This window comes from Mauremys reevesii, linkage group 6 (assembly GCF_016161935.1).
Source record: "Mauremys reevesii isolate NIE-2019 linkage group 6, ASM1616193v1, whole genome shotgun sequence".
Lineage (NCBI taxonomy): Eukaryota > Metazoa > Chordata > Testudines > Geoemydidae > Mauremys > Mauremys reevesii.
Genome location: NC_052628.1, coordinates 1,956,267 through 1,979,206, shown reverse-complemented (window position 1 = coordinate 1,979,206; position 22,940 = coordinate 1,956,267). Strand labels below are relative to the sequence as shown.

General features: G+C 41.9%; 1 protein-coding gene across 4 annotated transcripts in view; it reads left to right on the top strand.

Annotated features, from left to right (window-relative positions):
- UNC13B (unc-13 homolog B) overlaps window positions 1–22,940 on the top strand; it is a 354,256-nt gene that overhangs the window by 238,625 nt on the left and 92,691 nt on the right. For all 4 annotated transcript variants that reach the window (XM_039543401.1, XM_039543398.1, XM_039543403.1 and 1 more), the window contains 4 exons: window positions 7,370–7,597; window positions 7,975–8,116; window positions 18,102–18,271; window positions 22,665–22,780. In XM_039543401.1, coding sequence (XP_039399335.1) covers window positions 7,370–7,597; window positions 7,975–8,116; window positions 18,102–18,271; window positions 22,665–22,780 — 656 coding nt within the window. The remainder of the gene's footprint in view (window positions 1–7,369; window positions 7,598–7,974; window positions 8,117–18,101; window positions 18,272–22,664; window positions 22,781–22,940) is intronic.

Here is a 22,940-nt window from a genome sequence, read left to right as displayed (position 1 = left end):
ACCTAACCTAGACCATCCCTGACAGGTGTTTGTCCAACTTGTTCTTAAAAACCCAGGGATTCCACAACCTATTCCAAAGCTTGGCTACCTTTATAGTTAGAAAGTTGTTCCTAATATCTAACAAAAATCTCCTTGGTTGCCGATTAAGCACATTACTTTGTTGCCCGACCTTCAGTGGACGTGGAGAACAATTGATCACCATCCTCTTTATAACAGCCTTTAACAGATTTGAAGACTATTATCAGGTCCCCCTAAGTCATCTTTCTTTGAGACTAAAAACACCCAGTTTTTTAATCCTTTCCTCATAGGTCAGGTTTTCTAAACCTTTTTACCATTTTTATTGCTCTTCTCTGGACTCTCTCCAGTTTGGACTCTCACATCTTTCTTGAAGGGCGTCGCCCGGAATTGGACACAGTACTCCAGCTGAGGCTTTACCAGTGCTGAATAGAGTGAGGCATTTACTTTGTGTCTTACATACAACACCCCTGTTAATACAGCCCAGAATGAGATTAGCTTTTTTTGAAACTGCATCACATTGTTGACTCGTATTCAATTTGTGATTCAAATGCTTTTCAGCAGAACTGCCACTTAGCCAGTTATTCCCCAGTTTGTACTTGCACATTTCATTTTTCCTTTCTAAGCAAAGTACTTTGCATTTGTTTTTGTTGAATTTCATCTTGTTGATTTGAGACCAGTTCTCCAATTTGTCAGTCATTTTGAATTCCAATCCTGTCCTCCAAAGTGCTTGCAACCCCTCCCATCTTGGGGACCTCTGTAAATTTTATAAGCTGCTGTTCTCTAGCTTGTCCAGTCTGTTGCTTGTGGTGATAGTTTCCTTAATTCATGGCTCAAACCTAACTGATGCTAACTTCTTGTGAGCAGTTAACATGACTATGAAATTTATCAGGGAATGATAAATCTTGGTCCCATCATTACTATCTCATGCTTCTAGGAAATTTGGGGTTTGGAGATGTGTAGATGAACAGGATGCACACGTTGGACTTTTTTGGTTTGACTACTTCACCTCCATCCTGTCTTCTTATGGTCTTTCACCTTAATTTTGAATTTACAGTCTTTCAAATATTTGTAATTTTTATAGCTACAGTATTCTAAGTGGGAGTTTTTCAAAGACACATCAGCCTGTGATAATGCCAGAGATCAGACTAGATTATCATAATCCACTCAAAATACCATTTGGGTCCTTCCTTCAAGGACAATCACAAATGCTGTTCCTCCAGAGATACGGTCTCCAAGTCATCCGTTGTCTCTAAGGTTACATCTGCACTGCAGGTGAGTGTGCTTCTCAACTCCAGTAGACACACGTGCTAGCTCTGCTCAAACTAGTGTGCTAAAAATAGCAGACTAGCTGGGGTAGCAAGGGTGGCAGCTCAGACTAGTTGCCTAATTACAAACCTGCCTAGGCCCCCTAGATATGTATTTGGATAGCCCGAGCCGACACCCATTCTACCCCCAGCTACTCTGATATTTTTAGTGCATTAGCTCAAGCAGAGCTAGCAAGTGCTGTCTATCTGAGCTGGGAAGCACACTACTAACTGCAGTGTAGATGTACCTGAAGACTGGAGAATGACCAACCACATACTGACATTGGTACCTGTGGCCAAACTCACCAAGAGCCCAAGATATATCTTAACAGAGGAACTGGCATCTCCTTCTAAGACTTTGGGACACCCCATCCAGTACCAAGGCTGCACTGTTTGAAGGCAGTATACTCATCATCCTTGCCAACCTATGCACTTTCACTGTTATCAACTAGGAACCCCTCTCTCCCATATTCAGAAAGTGGCCCTAAAGAAGGGATACTAGAGGATCCCATTTGGAGCCCCATCTCAGGCAAGACGGCACTGGCTCTGGACCAGCCAATGTCAACCTTGGCCAGAATCCTTACAATGTGACACTTTGGCCATATTGGCCTTATTGAGGACTATTTCTGCACAGGTCCCAGATCATATTCCTCTCCCAAGCACGAAGGAAGACAAGGAAAGGTGTCATTAGCAAGGCCCTCCATGTCAGAGTAGGATATTGGCCTCCACAAGCAGCTTGAGGTTACAACTGAGGGACAGCAGCAGAAACTTCTGTTGCCTCCCAAAGAGGAGTCCTTGTCATCAGGTGAGAGAGTAACACCAGTGCCAGTGATTGATTTAAAGTCATTCCAGGACCTCTGGGTTGTGAACTATCAGGCTCCATTTACAAAACAGAATTTTTTTTTCCTGGGAAACAGACACTCTCTTCCAGAAACTGTAGTAAAGAAGAGAACTGTCAGACACCTAGATGAACATAATTTGTTGGGGAAGAGTCGATGTGTTTTTTTGTAAAGGGAAATCATGCCTCACCAATCTACTAGAATTCTTTGAGGGGGTCAACAAGCATGTGGACAAGGGGGATCCAGTGGATATAGTGTACTTAGATTTCTGAAAGCTACTGACAAGGTTTCTCACCAAAGTCTCTTAAGAAAAGTAAACCGTCATGGGATAAGAGGGAAGGTCCTCTCATGGGTCAGTAACTGGTTAAAAAATAGGAAACAAAGGGTAGGAATAAATGGTCAGTTTTCAGAATGGAGAAAGGTAAATAGTGGCATCAAAGTGGTGCTGAAACCTTATCCTCAGCTCATCCCCCCAAGGGATCTCAGAATTTTGCCTCAATTAATCCATTAATTTGCCCATTCTGCACTAGGAGAGAAGAAGTTACATGCTCCAGATGTTTCAGAACCCTACTTTATTACATCAACATAATGAAACCATTCAAAAGTGTCTTCGTGTTTATTTCTGGCTATAGCCAGCTGTTCCAAAGGTCAGGCCATCTCATTACAGAAAATATCTAAGTGAATAACACAGTTTATCTCATGTTGCCAGTTGACTGATGTACCTCTCCCACTGAAGATCAAGGCTCACCACCCCAGATATCAAGTGACATTCTCTGCCTGCTTCAGAAACGTGCCAATATCCAAAATCTACCGAGCGTGCTATGGGGTAACCCCCTGCCTCTGTCAAATATTATGTACTGGATTTAGCCAGTAGATCAGGTGCCAAATTCAAGAGAGCAGTACTACAATCTCTTTTTGACTGATGCAGGTGAAACTCCTTATTTCCACCATCCTGGGGGGGTACTGATTGCCAGGCACATACAGTCTGATCCATTCTGACACTGACCACCAGAATCAACTATGGTTGCTTATCCTTGTAGCCTGATTCTGGGACAAGAACCTTATCTTCTGATCAGATTAATTGGCGAGGCTACAACCCATATAGATAAACAATAATATTAGTCTCCTAAAATCAGGCAACATGCTGCAGTAACTGTAGTTCTTTGGATCAGTGTGGATCCCATTAGGCTCCATCTCTACTTTCAGAATTCTCAAATCTTTGACTGGCACAGAATCTGAGGGAAGGTTGCATTTGCGGTGCCCTTTATACCATCACGCAGGAGCACGAGGAGGCCCAAGGCTCATGCATGGCCCTTACAGACACTATTTAAAAAAAATAAAAATCCAATCTCGCACACATAAGCATGTGTAACTACAGTGGGATCCTCTCGAAGAATTACTGTTACTATGAAGTAAGTGACTGTACTGAACTTTGTACAGAAGTCTGCTGTCACCTGCATCTCTTCAGATGTTCAAAAATGTGTAGCAAATCATGCAGAAATAAAAATCCAGCTTTATCAGAAACACTCCTGTGCACTCAGGCTGACATTTCTAGAAGTATCTCATTCACTTAAGAGCACGAGTCCCATGGAAATTCTTGGTTGCTTCGGCACTTCTAAAAATCTCAGCTAAAATCTTCTCAATGTATATAGATTTCCTATGCAATTAATTCAGTTTTGCAATTTCTGGAGGAAGCTGTTTTTGAGATATTTACAGAAAAACAGTAGGGCTGTCAAGCAATTTAAAAAAAATTAATCACAATTGTGCTGTTAAACACTAATAGAATACCATTTAAATATTTTTGGATGTTTTCTACATTTTCAAATATATTGATTGCAATTACAACACAGAATAAAGTGTACAGTGCTCACTTTATATATTTTTATTACAAATATTTGCAATGTAAAAAACAAAAGAAATAGTATTTTTCAATTCACCTCATACAAGTACCATAATGCAATCTTTATCGTGAAAGTACAACTTGCAAATGTAGATTTTTTGTTTCATAACTGCACTCAAAACCAAAACAATGTAAAACCTTAGAGCCTACACATCCAGTCAGTTCTACTTCTTGTTCAGCCAATCACTGAGACAAACAAGTTAATTTACATTTGCAGAAGATAATGCTGCCTGCTTCTTGTTTACAATGTAACCTGAAAGTGAGAACAGGCATTTGCATGGCACTGTTGTAGCCGGCATGGCAAGATATTTACATGCCAAAAGTGCTAAAGATTCATGTCCTTTGATGCTTCAACCTTGATGCTTCCAGAAGACATGCGTTCATACTGATGATGGGTTCTGCTTGATAATGATCCAAAGCAGTGTGGACCGACACATATTCATGATCTGAGTCAAATGCCACCAGCAGGAGGTTGATTTTCTTTTTTGGTGGTTTGGGTTCTGTAGTTTCTGCATCAGAGTGTTGCTCTTTTAAGACTTCTGAAAGCATGCTCCATACCTCGTCCCGCTCAAATTTTGGACGGCACTTCAGATTCTTAAACCTTGGGTTGAGTGCTGTAGCTATCTTTAGAAATCTCACATCGATACCTTCTTTTCATTTTGTCAGATCTGCAGTGAAAGTGTTCTTAAAACAAACATGTGCTGGGTCATCATCTGAGACTGCTATAACATGAAATATATGGCAGAATGTGGGTAAGACAGAGCAGTGGACATACAATTCTCCCCCAAGGAGTTCAGTCACATTTAATTAACGCATCATTTTTAACAAGTGTTGTCAGCATGGCTGCATGTCCTCTGGAACAATGGCCAGAGCATGAAGGGGCCTATGAATGTTTAGCATATCTGGCACGTAAATACCTTTCAATGCCGGCTACAAAAGTGCCATGCGAATGCCTGTTCTCACTTTCAGTTGACATTGTAAACAAGAAGCAGGCAGCATTGTCCTCTGCAAATGTAAATAAACTTGTTTGTCTTAGCGATTGGCTGAACAAGAAGTAGGACTGAGTGGATTTGTAGGCTCTAAAGTTTTACACTGTTTTGTTTTTGAGTGAAGTTATGGAACAAAAAAACCCCTACATTTGCAAGTTGTACTTTCACAATAAAGAGATTGCATTATGATACTTGTATGAGGTGAATTGAAAAATACTATTTCTTTTATCATTTTTACAGTGCAAATATTTGTAATAAAGTAATATAAAGTGAGCACTGTACACTTTGTATTCTGTGTTGTAATTGAAATTGATATATTTGAAAATGTAGAAAAACATCAAATATTTAATAAATTTCAATTGCTATTCTATTGTTTGAATGCAATTAATCACAATTTTTAAATCATTAATTTTGTTGAGTTAATCACTTTAATCGACAGCCCTAGTTAAAAGGTATTTCAAAAAGTGAAACATACCGATTTTTCAAAGTGCCATCTCTCAGGAACACATTGTCTGATTCAACTCAAATTTTGTTATAAGTGTCTTCTGGCTATATATTTCATATGAAGAGAAGCTTTTGAAGATAGATGTGGATGCAAATTGGTCTTACAATAGAAAATATTCCTCTACGAAGCACATCTAATGTTCCTTCTATGCCTTGTTTGGCCAATTAAAGCACAGTGTTTAAAACGGTTCCTGGAATCCGCATCTACAGTATTTATTTCTTAAATGTAGTATCTGACACAGCAGTGGGACTGAATAGCTGCTGCCTCTTTAGTTGACATTTGCCCACCACTTTTCAATCCCAACTTCAGTCTGGCCAGTGGTAAGAGGCATTGAGTTGAGTGTGTCTTGTATTCATTTAGGTGAAAGAAATGGTCCCAAAGAATTACAGGTGTTAACGTGACCCTGTCACTGTCCAACATTAAACAGCACTAAACAAGATTCGGGGTTGGGTATACAGGGACCTCAGCCTGCTTAGTACTGTGTAGAAAACACCATTAAAAATCTTTTAAAACTTTTTATTAAAGATGTAGAAAAGAAGAGGGAAAAGGTTAAAACATTTGAAATGTAAATTAAGAAGTAAGGCATTCATTCTAACAACATTCTCTGTTCCCTTTCCCTCTAGCTGGAGAGTGTTTTTAGAAGGAATCCCCCCCCCCACACCCTTTGACAGTCTTTTTAGATTATGGTAATTTCCCTTTTTGGGGGAAAAGGGAAAAAGTGGGTTAAGATGGTCTGGACTTGTTGTTAAAGTCTTATCCTGTTTCTTAAGAAGACAAACCAGAGCAATGCACACAAAAGGGGGCAGAGAAGAAGGGCAAAGATAGAAAATGCAGCTGCTCTCTGGTGTTGACTTTCACGTGCAATTTCACTGCTGGAAAAGCAGCATCTGGTCTTATTAGCCACTCCAAGACCTGGCAAAGTTGTACGAGGGTTGGGCTGTTTAGGGCATTGCTTTTACTTGCCTCTCTGGTCACAGGTTTACGGCAGTATTGCAAAATACCCAGTCTTAGCCAGCACACCAGAGTCTTACTAGACAGAAGGAAAAAGGAGAGTGATAGGGAAGAGAATAAGTAAGGAGGGGAATGAAAAGAGTTCATGGGAGGAGGGGTAGGGATGGTGAGAACTCAACATCTCACATCCCAGATAGGGGGTTGGATTCAGTCGGAGCCCATGGAGGTGGCAATGTCATCTAGATCCCACGCTTTGACCTGGTCTGGTCAGAACATCTCTCATCATTAGGATGGTGAAGGCCCAGGAGTGTTACGGTAGATCCTGGGGTCACAGGAGTTGCTGGGATTGTTTCACCAATTTTCCTCTTGATCGTGCTCGCGCTCTCTCTCTCTCTCTCTCTCTCTTTTTTTTTTTAAAGGACCTCAAAAGAGAGTGATGGGCAAAATAGCCCTGTCCCTTCATTATGTTGTCCACCAATTAGGCTTACTATCCAGCACACCAGTTTGTTTGCTGATTTTCCCATTCCCACACTCTTCTTGTTTACAAGGAGTGATCTTAACACAGTCCTTGAGTCATCCCAGGAGGCCGGCTTGTTTGGACTAATCCCTTTTGCACCCTTTCCCATCAACAGTTATTTGTTATAAGGGTTATTGTGACATTCTATGACTGTCATTCACTTTTCACAGTTGAGCTCCCAATGAGGGTAAATTTGTAGTCCCAATTATCACAACATATCTTAGCAACTAATTTTTTTTAATATAATAAACTTGATCCCTGTCGTCATGATTCTGTAACATAGCATCTGTGATTTCCTCATTGGTTTCAAGCTTTTGGTGACTGTTCCATGCCTTACTGTACACAGGAGCAGCAGAGAAGAGCTGTAAACATGGAGCAGAGGATCGGACCCAAAACATCATCATGGCCATGAAGGATCGCATGAAGATTCGGGAACGGAACAAGCCAGAAATCTTTGACTTGATCAGAGATGTTTTTAGTGAGAGCAAATTAACACATGCTCAGCAAATGAAGACAGTGAAACAGAGCGTGCTGGATGGCACCTCCAAATGGTCAGCTAAAATCACTATCACCGGTAAGCTGAAGCTAGAGCAATTCAGACTAGAAATAAGATGTAAATTTTGACAGTGAGAATAACCATTGGAACAACTTACCAAGGGCTGTGGTGGAGTCTCCATCACTGACAATTTGTAGGTCAGGACTGGATGTTTTTCTAAGCGATCTGCTCTAGGAATTATTTTGGGGCAGTTATATGGTCTGTTATACAGGAGTTCGGACAAGCTGATCACAATGGTCCCTTCTGGCCTTGGAATCTGTGACTCTCAGTGTTAAACTGAGAGGCTGTCATTGGTAAGCATTCCTGTGCAGTAAGCTGCTCCATCGTACAGTTCATGCACACATCTTTTAGCACTGCAAGCTTATAGCAAAACTTTATTATTATTTTCTCCACAGTGGTTTGTGCTCAAGGTCTGCAGGCCAAGGACAAAACTGGATCCAGTGATCCATATGTGACGGTTCAAGTTGGCAAAACAAAGAAGAGAACTAAAACAATTTTTGGGAATCTGAATCCTGTTTGGGAGGAGAAATTCCACTTGTAAGTGCTCACTGAATATCTGCCCCTGTTCTGATCCATTTCTATTGTCTGCATTTCTTCACAAGCATACCTTTCTCTCCTGTATCAGTACTTAGTACTTCACTCCAGTAGCCATGTCTGTGTTTTACATAGTGTGTGCTTGTCGCATAGTCTATATAATATATACTGTACTATACAAAAGTGTGCGCATCCATTTTGCTGCCACTTCTTGTTCATAGATTCTGTATCTACTCCTTTAGCAATACTTGTATAGAAAGTTGTTGTTGAGACTTCCCCAGAGAGGGAAGAAAATGCTTAATAGTTTGAAGACATACGCTGTTCCTTTTTAATAAACACCCTTTGAAATTCTTTAGAAAGGTAGCTGTAAAACACACCCAAAGGAAAAGGCCTCACCATTCCTTTCGTCGTTACTCCTTGCTGTGGTGTTTGAACAGGCTTGTTAGCTCATTGGGAGTAGCTTGCCACTTATTTTTAAAGCTACTTGCTCCCCTAAAGTGCTGTAGAAATAAAATAATGATAACTTGAGGGATAATCTGTTTACAAGATTATCAACCTATTTTGGGCTAAATTTAAAATAAAGGCTGGAGGCACGGTTGCTTATATAGCAAATAAGCTCCAAAGGCTGAGTCAGTGAGCCCAGATATGGTTATCGAGGTAATAAGAAGCACCCTCAAGTTATAGTTAGACTCATTTTAATTACATGGAAAAACATTAAATGGGGGGGGAAAAAAGCTTCTGAAAATAAAGTGGCCTGTGAAGATTCTGGATCCTAAATTTTTTTTAGCTAAAACCCCTTTGTCTCCTTCTTACCATCAAGCTATCAATCCGTCTCTCCCTCTCCTTTTTCTCTCTCCTGCCTTTCTTTCCCCCACTCCTTCCCGCTCTAGGTCAGCAAGGCTCTTCTCTGCACACTGAAATATGTTTGTTTGAATTGTATTTCAAAACTGAGTTTGTGAACCCAAGCCTGTCTCTATCATGTACAATGAAAATAAAAAAAATTTACATTATGAACCCAAGGCAAAGCTATTGACTTCTAAACAGGAAGTACCTTACATTATTATTGTAATAACTCTAGAATCAACATAGCAATAAGTCCGCCTCCATCTATGTTTATGTAGGTGCCATTAAAATCTTGATTTTTATGGTACAAAGTTGTTACCATGGTATTTACATGTATGTTCCAGTCTAATTTTGGGGAATATAACAAATACTGTGGTAAAGATAATATGATGTGATAAATTTCAGTGTTTTAATTGTGCCACTGTAAAAGTTTTATGGAAACCTCCATGATTCAGCCAGTAACATGAAAATTGATCTTAGTGTAAACAGTCATTTTAGTATTGCTAGGAGACAGAGCACCAAGAAGGATGAGGTGTTGAGAGGAGCTGAGGAAAGTGGGATTTAAATAGACAAAATATTGAGGATTAAGGATGCTGAAAAAGAACTGTACCAGGCTCAAGGTGTTCCTACGGTTTGCAGCTCACCTTGTCATGGATAAAGGGAGAGCCATGTTTAATTGTCTAGGACACAGCAGTCTTTCTTCCGAGAGATTTAGATCAATTGCAGACATGCTGTTTATGCTTGATGCTTATAGATTCTTTCTGCTGATGACTCTCCAAATGATGAGTTTTCCTAGCATTCATAATCAGAGACTGTAGCCGTTGAACATATGCTACACAACTTGACCAAAAACGTTCTTCACTGAGAAATCTCTCTGATGAAGTGGGCTGTAGCCCACAAAAGCTTATGCTCAAATAAATTTGTTAGTCTCTAAGGTGCCACAAGTACTCCTGTTCTTTTTTTCTCCCAAGGAAGCTTATCCAAGGGTACGTCCAGACTACCCGCCGAACCGGCGGGTAGTGATCGATTTTGCGGGGATCGATATATCACGTCTCATCTAGACACGATATATCGATCCCCGAATACGCTCCCGTCGACTCCGGAACTCCACCGGAGCGAGTGGCAGTAGCGGAGTCGACGGGGGAGCCGCAGACGTCGATCCCGAGCGGTGAGGACGGGAGGTAAGTCGGGATAAGATACTTCGACTTCAGCTACGGTATTCCCGTAGCTGCGTATCTTACCTCGACACTGCCCCCCAGTGTGGACCAGGCCCAAGAGAAAAATCATCCTTTTTCAATAAAGAAAGTATTTGTTAGATCTTATAGTCGAAGTGAGAGGAGCTTGTACCAGTTATTGCAGAGGTTGTGATAGCTCCTGCAATGTACTAGGCAAGATACAGTTCCTATCTTAAGAACTTATGGTCTGAAAGATGAAAAACTACCCAAGGGGACAAATCAAATCAGCAGAGGGGTCATGCCAGAGGGTTGGTAGCTCTACTTCCATTGGTTTTTGCACAGGTTGGTTTCATTGGTTTTTCATTGGTAGCAGAGACACCAGGTCAGGGGGTGGTCAGTGGGTTGGTAGCTCTACTTCCATTGGTTTTTGCACAGGTTGGTTTCATTGGTTTTTCATTGGTAGCAGAGGCACCCGGTCAGGGGGTGGTCAGTAGGTTGGTAGTTCTACTTCCATTGGTTTTTGCTTTCTGTTTGGTTTATTGCATGAACTCTTTCCAGCTTTCCTATCCAGTCATTGCTGCTGGCTGACTTCCCAAAGGTGTCTTCATTCAACAGAAGCACAATTAAATGCTCTTTTCGAAGGTTTATTACAAAGCCCAGATGTCTACCTGTTTAAGTCAGAAAAAGTTTAGCCATTTTAGGGTTCCTTTGTAACCCTGGATGTGATGCAAGGTGGTGTGTATATACAAGAACATATGGCGTATCCTGGAAATTCAGGTTTAGAACCATGTTTCCAAGAAGAAAACTTTGAGATCTTTTTGGGTCTACATTCCCAAATCAGTACTGTGTAGAGTCCCTATTGTATTCCCGAATCTGTACTATTTGAGACCATTACCTGCCTACATTGCCACAGGATTAGCATTTAGATTAATGATCAGTTCTCAGAGTGCTTTTACATCTATGTGAGTAAGCTATTTGATAGAGCCGTTAGAAGGCCATTCTTGTTGTTGCCTGCTGGAAAGCTCTAAGTGCCTCCACATTCATTACAGAAAGTCCTGAGGAATTTAATAGGAATGAAACCAAGTGAGTTGCACAGACATTTAATAAGCTTCTATTGAAATTACTCTAAAGACCTTTAAAAAATTGAGATTGATTTCTTCCTTCTGTACAATTACATTTGATTGCAAATGTATGGGGCATGCACTCTATTTCTATGTGCGTAGCGCCTGTCACAAGGAAGCCTATATCCTGATTGGTACCTGTGGCCACTGCCACACAGTAATAAATGGGATAGTTTGAACTATCCAGTCTGATTTTAAGGCAGGATTCTAATTCTTTGTTAGATTCGATAAGATGGTTTAAAGCACTCTAGGAAAGTTTGTATTTTTTATTCAGTTCTTTTTGGAAGGGCTGATAAGAGGATCCACGTCTGTGTAGTGAAATAACAGGTATAGTGTTTAGGAGAGTTCGATAAGGAACAAAATTTCCTTTTGAAAGGCAAAGCCCTGTGCTTGCTGAGAGGCTACTTAACCCCTGTTTAAAGCATATGCTGATTGGCCTCATTTGCTAATGTTTGGAAAAGGACCCAGTGTCTAATCGATGTGGACACTGGAAGTTGCCCTATGTACAACAGGAGAGCTCTGCATCTCCTGTCCTTGGCACAGTACAAATCGTTCATTTTAAAATATCTTCCCATGGAACCTGCTTTGTGCTGCCCAGCTGGGTCTGATCCTGAATGGCAGGTGTGAAATCATTCTGCCTGGAACAGATTACGTTGTCACTGGGCACTTTGCAAAGTGTGTTTATTCCTTCACTGCAGAAGGGTATGAAGGTTAGAATAGTTGCATTGCCTCCCTTCAGTAGATAATCAGTATTATACTTGGACACACACAGCCACAAATAATACACTTCATTACAGTTATTGCTTCAGGAATGGCACCACTACATAGCTAACTACTGTGGTGTCACCCACAGCTTCCGTTTGGTTCCATAATTGTCCTTTCAGCAGCCTAGCCTATTATCATGCTCAGCACCTTTCAGTCATCTCTGTAGTTACATGAGTTCTGTGTTTACACTGCCCCTTTCAAGCATATTGCATCTGATGCATGCTCTGCCTCTGCTGTTCAGCTACATCCCAACGACCATGGAACCTTTTCAGTTGTGCTTCCTCATTCCCGGTGCCTGGGTCGTAGTTCGACGGAGACTTTGAAACTGGTAGTAAAGTAAAATCATATTCTGTCTACACTGCAATGAGACACCCGCAGCTGGCCTGTGCCAGCTGACTTGGGCGAAGGGGCTGTTTAATTGCAACTCTGGGGCCCTCCCACCTTGTTGGGTTCTAGAGCTCAAGCTTCATCATGATCCCAGATGCCAACACCCCAATTCAATAGACCCTTGGCCCAAGGCCCGTGAGCCCGTGTCAGCTGGCACAGGCCAGCTGTGGGATTTTAATCGCAGTGTGGATATACCCATAGTTTCTCAGCTCAGTGACCCGTATGAAATTTGGATTTGAACAATGGAGTTGATGCCATGCAGCAATGCCTAGTAGGAAGCTGGGATAATGTACACGTCTACCCCGATATAACATGAATTTGGATATAACGCGGTAAAGCAGCACTCCGGGGGAGGGTGGGGCTGCACACTCCAGCGGATCAAAGCAAGTTCGATATAACACGGTTTCACCTATAACGCGGTAAGATTTTTTGGCTCCCAAGGGCAGTGTGATATCGGGGTAGAGGTGTAGTTAGAGGTGAAGTGGTTCTGAGCACTGCTGCTGCCTTTTGCACTTGGAAGAGCTACATGATTTGTTTGTGTAATCAGCGTTGTAGAGATAGGTAACAGCAAAATGCTCGTACTTGTCCCTCTAAAACAAATGAGTTTAATACTGGTAGGAACAGAAGACCGGTTTCTTTGTTGTCTTAGGATAATTATTTGTCAAGGAGGTATTGCCAAAGCTCAGGGCTTTTACTCCGTGGCTGTCATCCTTGACCTCTCAGCTGCTTTTATACCCTCCTCCTACCTGGTTCTCCGATCTCTCAAGCCATTCTTTCCCCATCTCTTTTGATTGTTTCTCTGCCTCCCGCTCTCACTATCCGTGGGGATTGTACAAGGCTCTTCCTTTTGCTCTCGTTGCTGTGCCCTTTCTTATGGTGACCTCATCTGCTCAGTTATAATTGCCGTCTTCACACTGATGACTTATGCAGTGGCTTCTCCACCCCGACCTGTCTGTCTCGCCGTGTGCTTAGCTGGCCTCTCGTTTTAAAATGAACATAACCAAAACCACTGGCTCACTGTTTTCCCCATCACAGCTGACAACACAACTATCCTCCCTTCCCCAGACCTGTTAGTGGGACGCTTGGACTCTGCCTTCTCTCAACCTGCTCATTCAGGCTGTATCCAAAACTTCCTTTTTTCTCCCTAGAACATCTCTCAAAGTCAAACTCATTCTGTTTCTCTACATCACTACAACTCCGTCATCCTGCATCACTTCAGGTCTCTGTCTCTGCCCTGGTCTTCCAGACAACTACCTTATTCCCTTCAGATCCATTTAAAAACTCCTGCAAAGAGCCCATCTTCTTGCTTATCTTCTCTGTCTTATCATGTCCTCCTCTATCTCCTGCACTCTGCCAGCAATGCCAGTCTCCATTATCCACTTCTCTTACAAACACGTTTGCACTTTCTTCCATGCCATCCCTTTTGTGTGGGAAACTCTCCCTTAACTGGCCAGTAACACTATTACCCTGTTCTTCAAAACTCTCCTCTACAGCCACTGCTGCCATGGTTCCTAAAGAAAATACTAGTGCCAAATACTTATATAAATGCACGCTAGGCATTTTGGATATTTATCCTTTTAATTTTACCTTGTAATTTATATTTTTCAAATGACTCAAGATCATTTAGCCATGTGCTTAGCTGCCCTATTTAAATCTGTGTAACTATTCCTCTTTCCCTTATCCTCCCTTTTTAATTTGTTTACTATTTTAGACTATAAATAAACTGTAAAAGCAGCAAAGAGTCCTGTGGCACTTTATGGACTAACAGATGTATTGGTGCATGAGCTTTTGTGGGTGAATCCCCACTACATTTATCCGACAAAGTGGGTATTCACCCACGAAAGCTCATGCACCAATACGTCTGTTAGTCTATAAGGTGGCACAGGACTCTCTGCTGCTTTTACAGATCCAGACTAACACAGCTACTCCTCTGATATAAATAAACTAAAATTTTGAATTTAAAGGTTGTTTTGAACTCTAAAATGGAACATTTCATTTAAAAAATGTTGAAACTGGATGTTTTGACAATTTCTAAAATGTGGTTTGAATGAGGAAATTCATAGACGCCGACCCTTCTCCACAAACAGTTTTGATGTCAATGAAATTGCAGTTTCTGATGAATATTTTGTCAAAAATTGCTGACCAGCTCTAACTGTAAACTCTTCAGAGCAGGGACTGTGTCTTCCAATGTGTTTGCACTATACTAAGCACAATGGAGTCCTCAGTCTAATTGGGCCCTCAGAGCGCTGCAGGAATTAAAATAATAAATAAATGATAATGGCATAAGCAAGGGAAACTCTTATTTGTGAAAAAGATGCATTAAGTCACAGTTTCACCAATTTCCCTCCCTCCCATAAGAACAGCCAGACTGGGTCAGACCAAAGGTCCATCCAGCCCAGTATCCTGTCTCCCAACAGTGGCCAATGCCAGATGCCCAGAGGGAATGAACAAAACAGGTAATCAAGTGATCCATCCCCTGTCGCCCATTCTCAGCTTCTGGCAAACAGAGCCTAGAGACTCCATCCTGGCTAATAGCCATTGCTAATAGCTATCCTCCATGAACTTATCTAGTTCCTTTTTGAACCCTGTTATAGTCTTGGCCTTCACAACATTATCTGGCAAGGCGTTTCACAGGTTGACTGTGTGTTGAGTGAAGAAATATTTCTTTCATTTGTTTTAAACCTGCTGCCTATTAATTTCATTTGGTGACCCCTAGTTCTTTTGTTATGAGAAGGAGTTAACGCTTCCTTATTTACTTTCTCCACACAGTCATGATTTTATAGATCTCGAACATATCCCCTTAGTTGTCTCTTTTCAGCTTGGAAAAGTCCCAGTCTGACTGATCTCTCCTCATATGGAAGCTGTTCCATATCCCTGATAATTTTTGTTGCCCTTTTCTGACCCTTTTCCAATTCAAATATCTTTTTTGAGACGGGGTGACCACAGCTGCATACAGTATTCAAGATGTGGGAATACCATGGATTTATATAGGGGCAATATGATATTTCCTGTCTTATTATCTATCCCTTTCTTAATGATTCCCAACATTGTGTTTGCTTTTTTGACTGCCGCTGCACATTGGGTGGATGTTTTCAGAGAACTATCCACAGTGTTGCCAAGATCACTTTCTTGAGTGGTAGCAGCTAATTTAGACCACCACTGAAAACAACCTTTTGGAAGCAGTTTCATCTTTTTTTTATTAATTTTTTACCCCTGTTTTTTGTACATTATTTTTATTGAAAACTTTATTTTAAATAATTCAATAAAACTAGACAATAGAGGTGAAACTTCACAAACAGTCACTAATAAAAACGCTCCAACTAATATAAATATATTTAAAAAAGAGAAAACAGGAACATAAAAAGTGCAGCAAGTGCTGGAGAGTGTTAGAGAGGTGCTACCTCTTGCATTATGGGGACATTTTATATCACTACAATATATGTTCAGACTCCCCAAGACTGGGTTTATGTTGTTTCGATTTAAAAGTCAGCATTGTCCTTCATCTCCCAGACAATAAACGTGTTTGAGTTGAATCTGAGCTCTCGTTTCTGTAGAAAGTGGGGCTGACGTCAGCCTGGCTGTCTTGGTGCAACAGTAACAAAGACAGCAGATCCTATAGATGTACTCTGCCTTAACACCCCCCCCCCCCCGCCTCGCCCCCTGGGTTCAGGTGTTTAACAGCACAGAGAGCTCTGGTGAATCACTCTGGTACAGAGCCAGGAGAGGAAGTACAAAGTGGAAGAATCCCCACAAATCTAGTAGCATCCCTCTGGGAAAGGTGTGTATGGTAGAGACAGTAAGTCTTGAGGTGTACAGGTCCAGTTAGTACCACTGAAGACTCCCCATGTGACATTCTGAGGTGATTGTGGTGCTGCGTGGTCCCCTCAAGAAAGAGAACACCGTTGTTCCAGGTACCTCATGTGGTGCATGTTCAGGTTTAAAAGGCACCCAGTGCGGATCAAACTAGGTCAAATCAGCTTGAGTATTTTCCTAAAGAAGCAGTACCTTGGACAGACTGTAGGAGAGGGTCAAGACCTAGGGCCGGGTTAACTGAAGTACTTAGGCACTGAAAAATGCTGTCACTAGGAGTTAAGGGCCTGACTTGCTTAGGAGCTTGTGAAAATCCCACTGTGCGTGTCTGTCTGCATCTTCGGGCAACTAAATACTTTGCAAATCTGCCCCTAGGGCACTGAGAGAGAGTTTCTTATATTATTTGTTTTGGTTATGAAGAATTTTTAGTGTATAGCCACTTATTCTGCCAGGCCTACAGAGGTGGCAACATGCCCAAATAGGTTTGAGAGCTAGAGGAAGAACCAACAATCTTAGCATCTCCTCTTCAGCACACCTTGCAACAAATCATCTTAACCATCTGCACATGTTTACAGGTGGGAGGAAAAGAATTAAAAACAGAGAAATATTGATTGAAACATCTGTTTTCTGTATTCTAAATGGTACTTTGAGTCCCTTGAAGAATGCAGAACGGGTTGGTTTTCAAACAGTAAACGATCAGGACAACCTAAAATTGCCTCTGCATTTCGCCACTTAATTCACAGTGAGCTCTTCTGCATTAGCTGTCTGTTAATGAATCCTAAAACACAATAGATGGCAACGGGCGGCCAAATGAGTTCTTGGTAGGTAACTTGTAAACACCACGGTTGCTGCCACATTTCACTGACTTGGCTTAGCAAATCTCTTTTGACCCAAATCTCTCTCCTTGTTCATTCTCCCCCTGTTGCTTAGCAACAGATGCAGTAGGTTTGAAAAGGCTAGAACATAGACCTCCAGCAGGAATTGCCATATTTTCAGATACCTTTTTTTTTTTCTAGTGAGGCCAGACATTTGTAACGGTTATGGTGAGTAATCACCCTTGTCATGCGTGTATATGATCATTCAAATTGCTTTCTCATATCACATGCCCAATAAATGAGCAGGGCTTTTGTTACAAGATCTCTCTATTCACTGTGTCCCTATAGCTTTTGAGTTCTCTCGCTTCCTCAGTGTGTTGTGCAGGTCACCTGCTTGTTTAGGTTTTAGAATAACTGAGATTTTTTTTTCTCAGCATCAGATCAGATGTGAAGATTCAACTGAGAATGAAGCTGCCTTTTTGAAGGAGATTTCTTTAGTTCCCTGCCTGGGGCACGTTGTAGCTCTTAAATACCAACTTCATTAGAGTGGCTGTGTCCCATCCCTTCCTCCCACACACAGTCATCTCCCTGACTGTATTGTTTTGTGCATTGGTACACTGTTGCTTTGCTAGTGACACTAATAAAGTCTCAAACAAAATTAAGTTAATGGCCTCCGTTTGAGTCTTGCTTGGCAAGGAGAGGAGAATGGAGGAGAGAGTTCTTTATGTTGTTTAACAGAAGTTTGAATCTCTGACTGATGCACTATAATCAAATCACTAAGCTAAATGCACTATCCACTAGCAGTCCCTGACAGTGGTCCGAGTCCTCAGTTTTATGGCTACATTGTAGCAGAAGGCCTTCAAAAACTCTGTCGCACAATTCCTGTTGAGTACTTAAATTTTATTTGCATCTTACATCCTTCACCATCAGCTGCCAATGTGAATGAACATCTATCAGATGAATACCACTAAAAGAATATCATGGAATGGTCAGTCATGCTGTAAAACATGCATCCTAGACCCTTGGATTCAGTGACTGGTCACCCATCTGTACTTGCTTGTCTTGTTCACAGTGAGTGCCATAACTCCTCGGATCGGATCAAAGTGCGCGTCTGGGATGAGGATGATGACATTAAATCTCGTGTCAAGCAGAGGCTGAAACGTGAGTCGGACGATTTCTTGGGTCAGACCATCATCGAAGTCCGCACATTGAGTGGAGAGATGGATGTATGGTACAATCTTGGTGAGTAGCTTTTCAATCCTCTAATTTAAATTACAATCCTTGGTTTTGCTTACAAACGTATGGAACTTTCCTTACAAAATTAGGCATGTTTGGGTTAGGAGCTCTCATAATCCTGTGTGTGCATTAGTGTAATTTCCAAGGAACGTGTGACTTTGAGGAGGTGCGGGGGTATGTTGTGGGAAGGGCCATCACGTGGTGGTCTTCACAGTGAAAAATGTTGGACAATACATGCTCTTTGGAGAATCATAAAGGCGCAGAGTTTTCTCTTTGCAAGCGTTATTAATCACTAGAGCTGGGTGACATTTTTTCCATGAATAGTAGATTTGCTAAAAAATATAGTTTTGGTTGACCCGAAACTATTTGTGAATTTGACACAAATTTGCTAAGTAGCGTTGGCCACACACACACTTTTTTTTTGAGATGTGGGGGGGCCATTCACAAAATGGGGGAAAGAGGAGGAGGTGGTGGTGATGGTTCTGCGCCCCCTCCCCACCCCCCGACAGTAAGTGGGTGAGTTGTAACTGAGCAGTGACCGCATGTGTGCATGGGATGGGAAAGAATTTTGAAGATTACCAACTGGCTTCATCCTAATGCTGCCTCTCACAGGGCCCCAAATGTGTGTTTCTAGGGGTGGGAGCAGTGTCTCCAGAGTGGCTGAAGGAGAAGCTGCTTTTAAAGAACTGAGTTTGCAGATGGAGCAGGGACAAACTTTGACATCTGTACTGGGCTGAAATTTTCCTCTGGCCTCCCCAGTTGTCCCAGTGATTACTATTCTGCACAGCTGTGTAGGAGATGTAGGTTGTTCTGCCTGGGCTGAGAATGGAGGAGAGAGCTCTTTATGTAAGAGGGCTTTGGGGATGGCAGATTGACTGGGGAATTGGATGTGGCATCTTTCACGTGTGGGTCATCAGTTCAAATCCGCCCCCAAATGATAGATAACTGAAAGTTTTAAGCATTAGAGAACTGTTCACTGGCCTATAAGAAATAGAGTATTGAATTTCAGTCCACTTCTTAGCAAACACAGGTGGCCCTCAGTTGGAATTAATTTGTTTGTTGGATGCTTACTCAGCGAAACCAGCGTCTGAACTCCTCTCTCATCCTTTGAGGTGCTCCCTGTGAGGTATGAGTTGCCAGGGCCTATGCTGTACCTACATTGTGAATAAACAGGCTTTCAATCTCAAGAGCTGTTAGATGAGCACATTTCACCAAGACTTTGGTTTATATTTTAAAAAAAAGTGAGAAGCAGGAGAGTGGGGAATCTTGAAGGCTCATGTGAGGACAGAGGACATCTTAGTGGGGGATGTTTCTCCTCATAGCAAGAAAAGTTAAGTAAAGCCCAGAGGAGTTAGTAACCTATTAAAGATGCTGCTCCCTTGCAGAGCGTTGGAAAACGTACAAAGGACCAGCAGAGAAGAATTCTGAGATCCAGGCTGGCAAAAATAAGATGGCCATACCCCAGACATCGTGGATTCCCACTGTCCCTCGTTTTAATGGTCAATTAATTGAGCAGGGTTGGGAGGTGAGGGTTCATTCCAAAAAGATCTGTAGGTGGAATGAAATAGTTTGTTCTGTTAAGTCTGTATGAAAGGCTCCTTCAGTGAATTCGACAGAAGAGTAGTTTAAAGACAGTGTATTCAATTCCACTCTCAGAAAGTCCCACTGGTTGTCAATGTGCAAAGAAACTCAGCACTGGATAGTCTCAATAATTCTAAACCCTCAGCACTTTAGTCATCTGTAATGGGAATTTGGTTTTTGATTAGCCCAGATTAGGGATGCAGGCAGGTCCCTGGCCACGTTAATGCAAGTGATGAAGATGGCAATCAGTGGGTATAATGTCCTCACATCCTAGAGCAATATGTGCTTACATGGTGGAAGTATTTAACACCTCTATTTTTAGCATCGTTAACTGTTTTTCTTGTGCAGCAATAATTGAGGAACATTCAAATTTTGTGTAGAGGAAGATGCTCTGTTAAACACATCCGTTCTGTTGCAGAGCTCTAGACATATGTTTGAATTTGGGACAGGCTTGACTGCCAGCAAAAATTTCTAATGCTCTGCTAAATTGTAGTTAGTAGCTTTTAGTCCTTTCCTGCCACAGCATCTGAGATGTGCTGACAGAGGAGTGGCTTACAGTTCATTTCACTGTGTTCCAAGGCTTGAAGAGGCAACTCCTCCTTGTTCCATGAGTTCACTACTCCTGTCGTTACTGTAGAATCATAGGGTTAGGAGCGACTGCCAGGGTCATCTAGTCTAACCCCCTGCCAATATGCAGGATTTGTTGTGTCTAAACCATCCAAGACAGATGGCAATCCAGACTCTTTATAAAAACCTCCAGTGAAGGAGATTCCACAACTTCCTGAGGCAGTTTATTGTTCTTACAGGTAGGAAGTGTATCCTGAGATTTAATCTAAATCTGCTGTGCTGTAGTTTGAACCCATTGCCTCTTGTCCTGCTCCCTATGGCAAGAGAGAACAACTTTTCTCCATTTTTTTATAGTGATCTTTCAAGTATTTGAAGACAGATCTCGTGTCTCCCCTTAATATCCTCTTTTCCAAACTAAAAATACCCAGTTCTTTCAGCCTTTGCTCGTATGGCTTGAATTCCATCCCTCTGATCATCCTTGTCACTTGCCTCTCGATCCTTTCCAGTTTCTCTACATCCTTTCTCTCTCTAAATTGGTGACCAAAATTGCACACAGTACTCCAGCTGAGGCCTAATCAGTGTTGAGTGAAGCAGTACTATCACCTCCTGTGACTTTCATGCTATGCCTCTGTTGATGCAACCCAAAATTGCATTTGCTTTTTTTGCAACAGCATCGCGTTGTTAACTCATGTAGTGGTAAAGGAGGTTGTGCTGCAAAGTAATTTAAGGGAGAAAACATTTTGGGTGACAAGAATGAGACTTTTAAATGTTTTCTTGCTTAATTTCTTGAAAGACATTTTCATCGTAAGTATGTTGACCAGGAGCACCCAGACTTTGCCCAAATGTGGCTAGTATGCAAGTAGCCTGATAGCCATATCTTGCGTGCATCAAAAGGAGGAGTTCGCAGTGGTTCTTATCTTTAATATGACAATGTGGAATGGTAGGACTGGAAGGGACCTCGAGAAGTCTTCTAGTCCAGTCCCCTGCACTCATGGCTGGGCTAAGGCCATGTCTACACTAGTGAGCTTACAACTGTGCCACTGTAAATTCGCTTGTGTAGCCACTCTGTGCCAATCGGAGAGGGCTCTCCCATCAACATAATAAAACCCCCTTGTCCCAAGCGAATCCCCCATAGGAAACAAGGGAAACAAGAAACTCCCACGTCGTCACACACCTCATCAAGCGATGGTAGCTATTTTGATGGGAGAATCTCTCCTGCCAACATAATGCTGTGCACGCTACCAAGTGTGCCGGTGAAACTTATGTTGCTCAAGGATGTGGGTTTTTTCCCCACACCCCTGAACAACGTAAGTTTTCCTGACATAAGTGGTAGTTCAGACATGGCCCAAGTATTATCTAGACCATCCCTGACAGGTGTTTGTCCAACCTGCTCTTAAAAGTCCCCAATGATGGAGATTCCACAACCTCCCTGGGCAATTTATTCCAGTGCTGAACCACGCTGACAGCTAGGAAGTTTTTCCTAATGTCCAACCTAAATCTCCCTTGATGCAATTTAAGCCCATTGCTGCTTCTCCTATCCTCAGAGCTTAAGAATCACAATTTTTCTCTCTCCTCTTTGTAACAACCTTTTATGTACTTGAAAACTGTGATCATGTTATTTGAGTTTGCCCTAGGGAACCTGTTAGTGTGCATCTGCAGGGTTCCCATAGGCAGGCAGTGCATGGCACGTTGGGACGCTGTATATGCCACAGAGTTAGTACTCATGTAGTAGACATGCCCTTTGATGCCTACACGTCTAAATCAACTTTGAAGATGGGTTGTAGTCTCCTAAATCACATAGTTGCTTTTGAAAGTTTAACCCTTAGTCCCTTAATTTCATGATCACTAAATTCATTCTCAGATTCACACGCCCTCAAAAATGAAGGGTTTCAGCATGTTCTTTGGCTTTTCTGATTCAATAACCTGCATGTTAGTTGAGTGACTGTGCTGTGCCAGTGGAGCTGAAGGACTGGGTTGTACTTTTTTTTTAAGTGTTGAATTGTGCATGTCTGAAATACGCAGTTGTGTGTGAAACAGCACTAATATGTCATGGCACTTGTGTTCATTTGGTAACTGCAAATTTACACGAACACTTCGAAAAATATGATATTGGAGGGTCATATTTCACTTCAAAGTCAGCCGGGACTTCCACGGGTGTTTTTCTTTTACCGCATTGTGCTGCTGTTGCCCTGATGGCTATTTCCTGTACAAAGAAAAATATTTTTAACTCACTACTTATTTTTCTTTCTAGAGAAAAGAACCGATAAATCTGCTGTATCTGGTGCTATACGCTTACAGATCAATGTGGAAATAAAAGGAGAGGAGAAGGTGGCTCCGTATCACATTCAGTACACCTGCCTTCATGAAGTAAGTAAGCCAAAGGTGGATAGTGCTAGTAGCTGCGCATTCTCTGTCCTAACCCCCTGGCTTGGTAATGTTGCATGTATCCAGTGTCCTGCTCCCCAGGAACTCTCTCAGCCTGTTTCTATAAAGACCATAGTCTGTCCAGCTGGAACTAGAAGCCCTT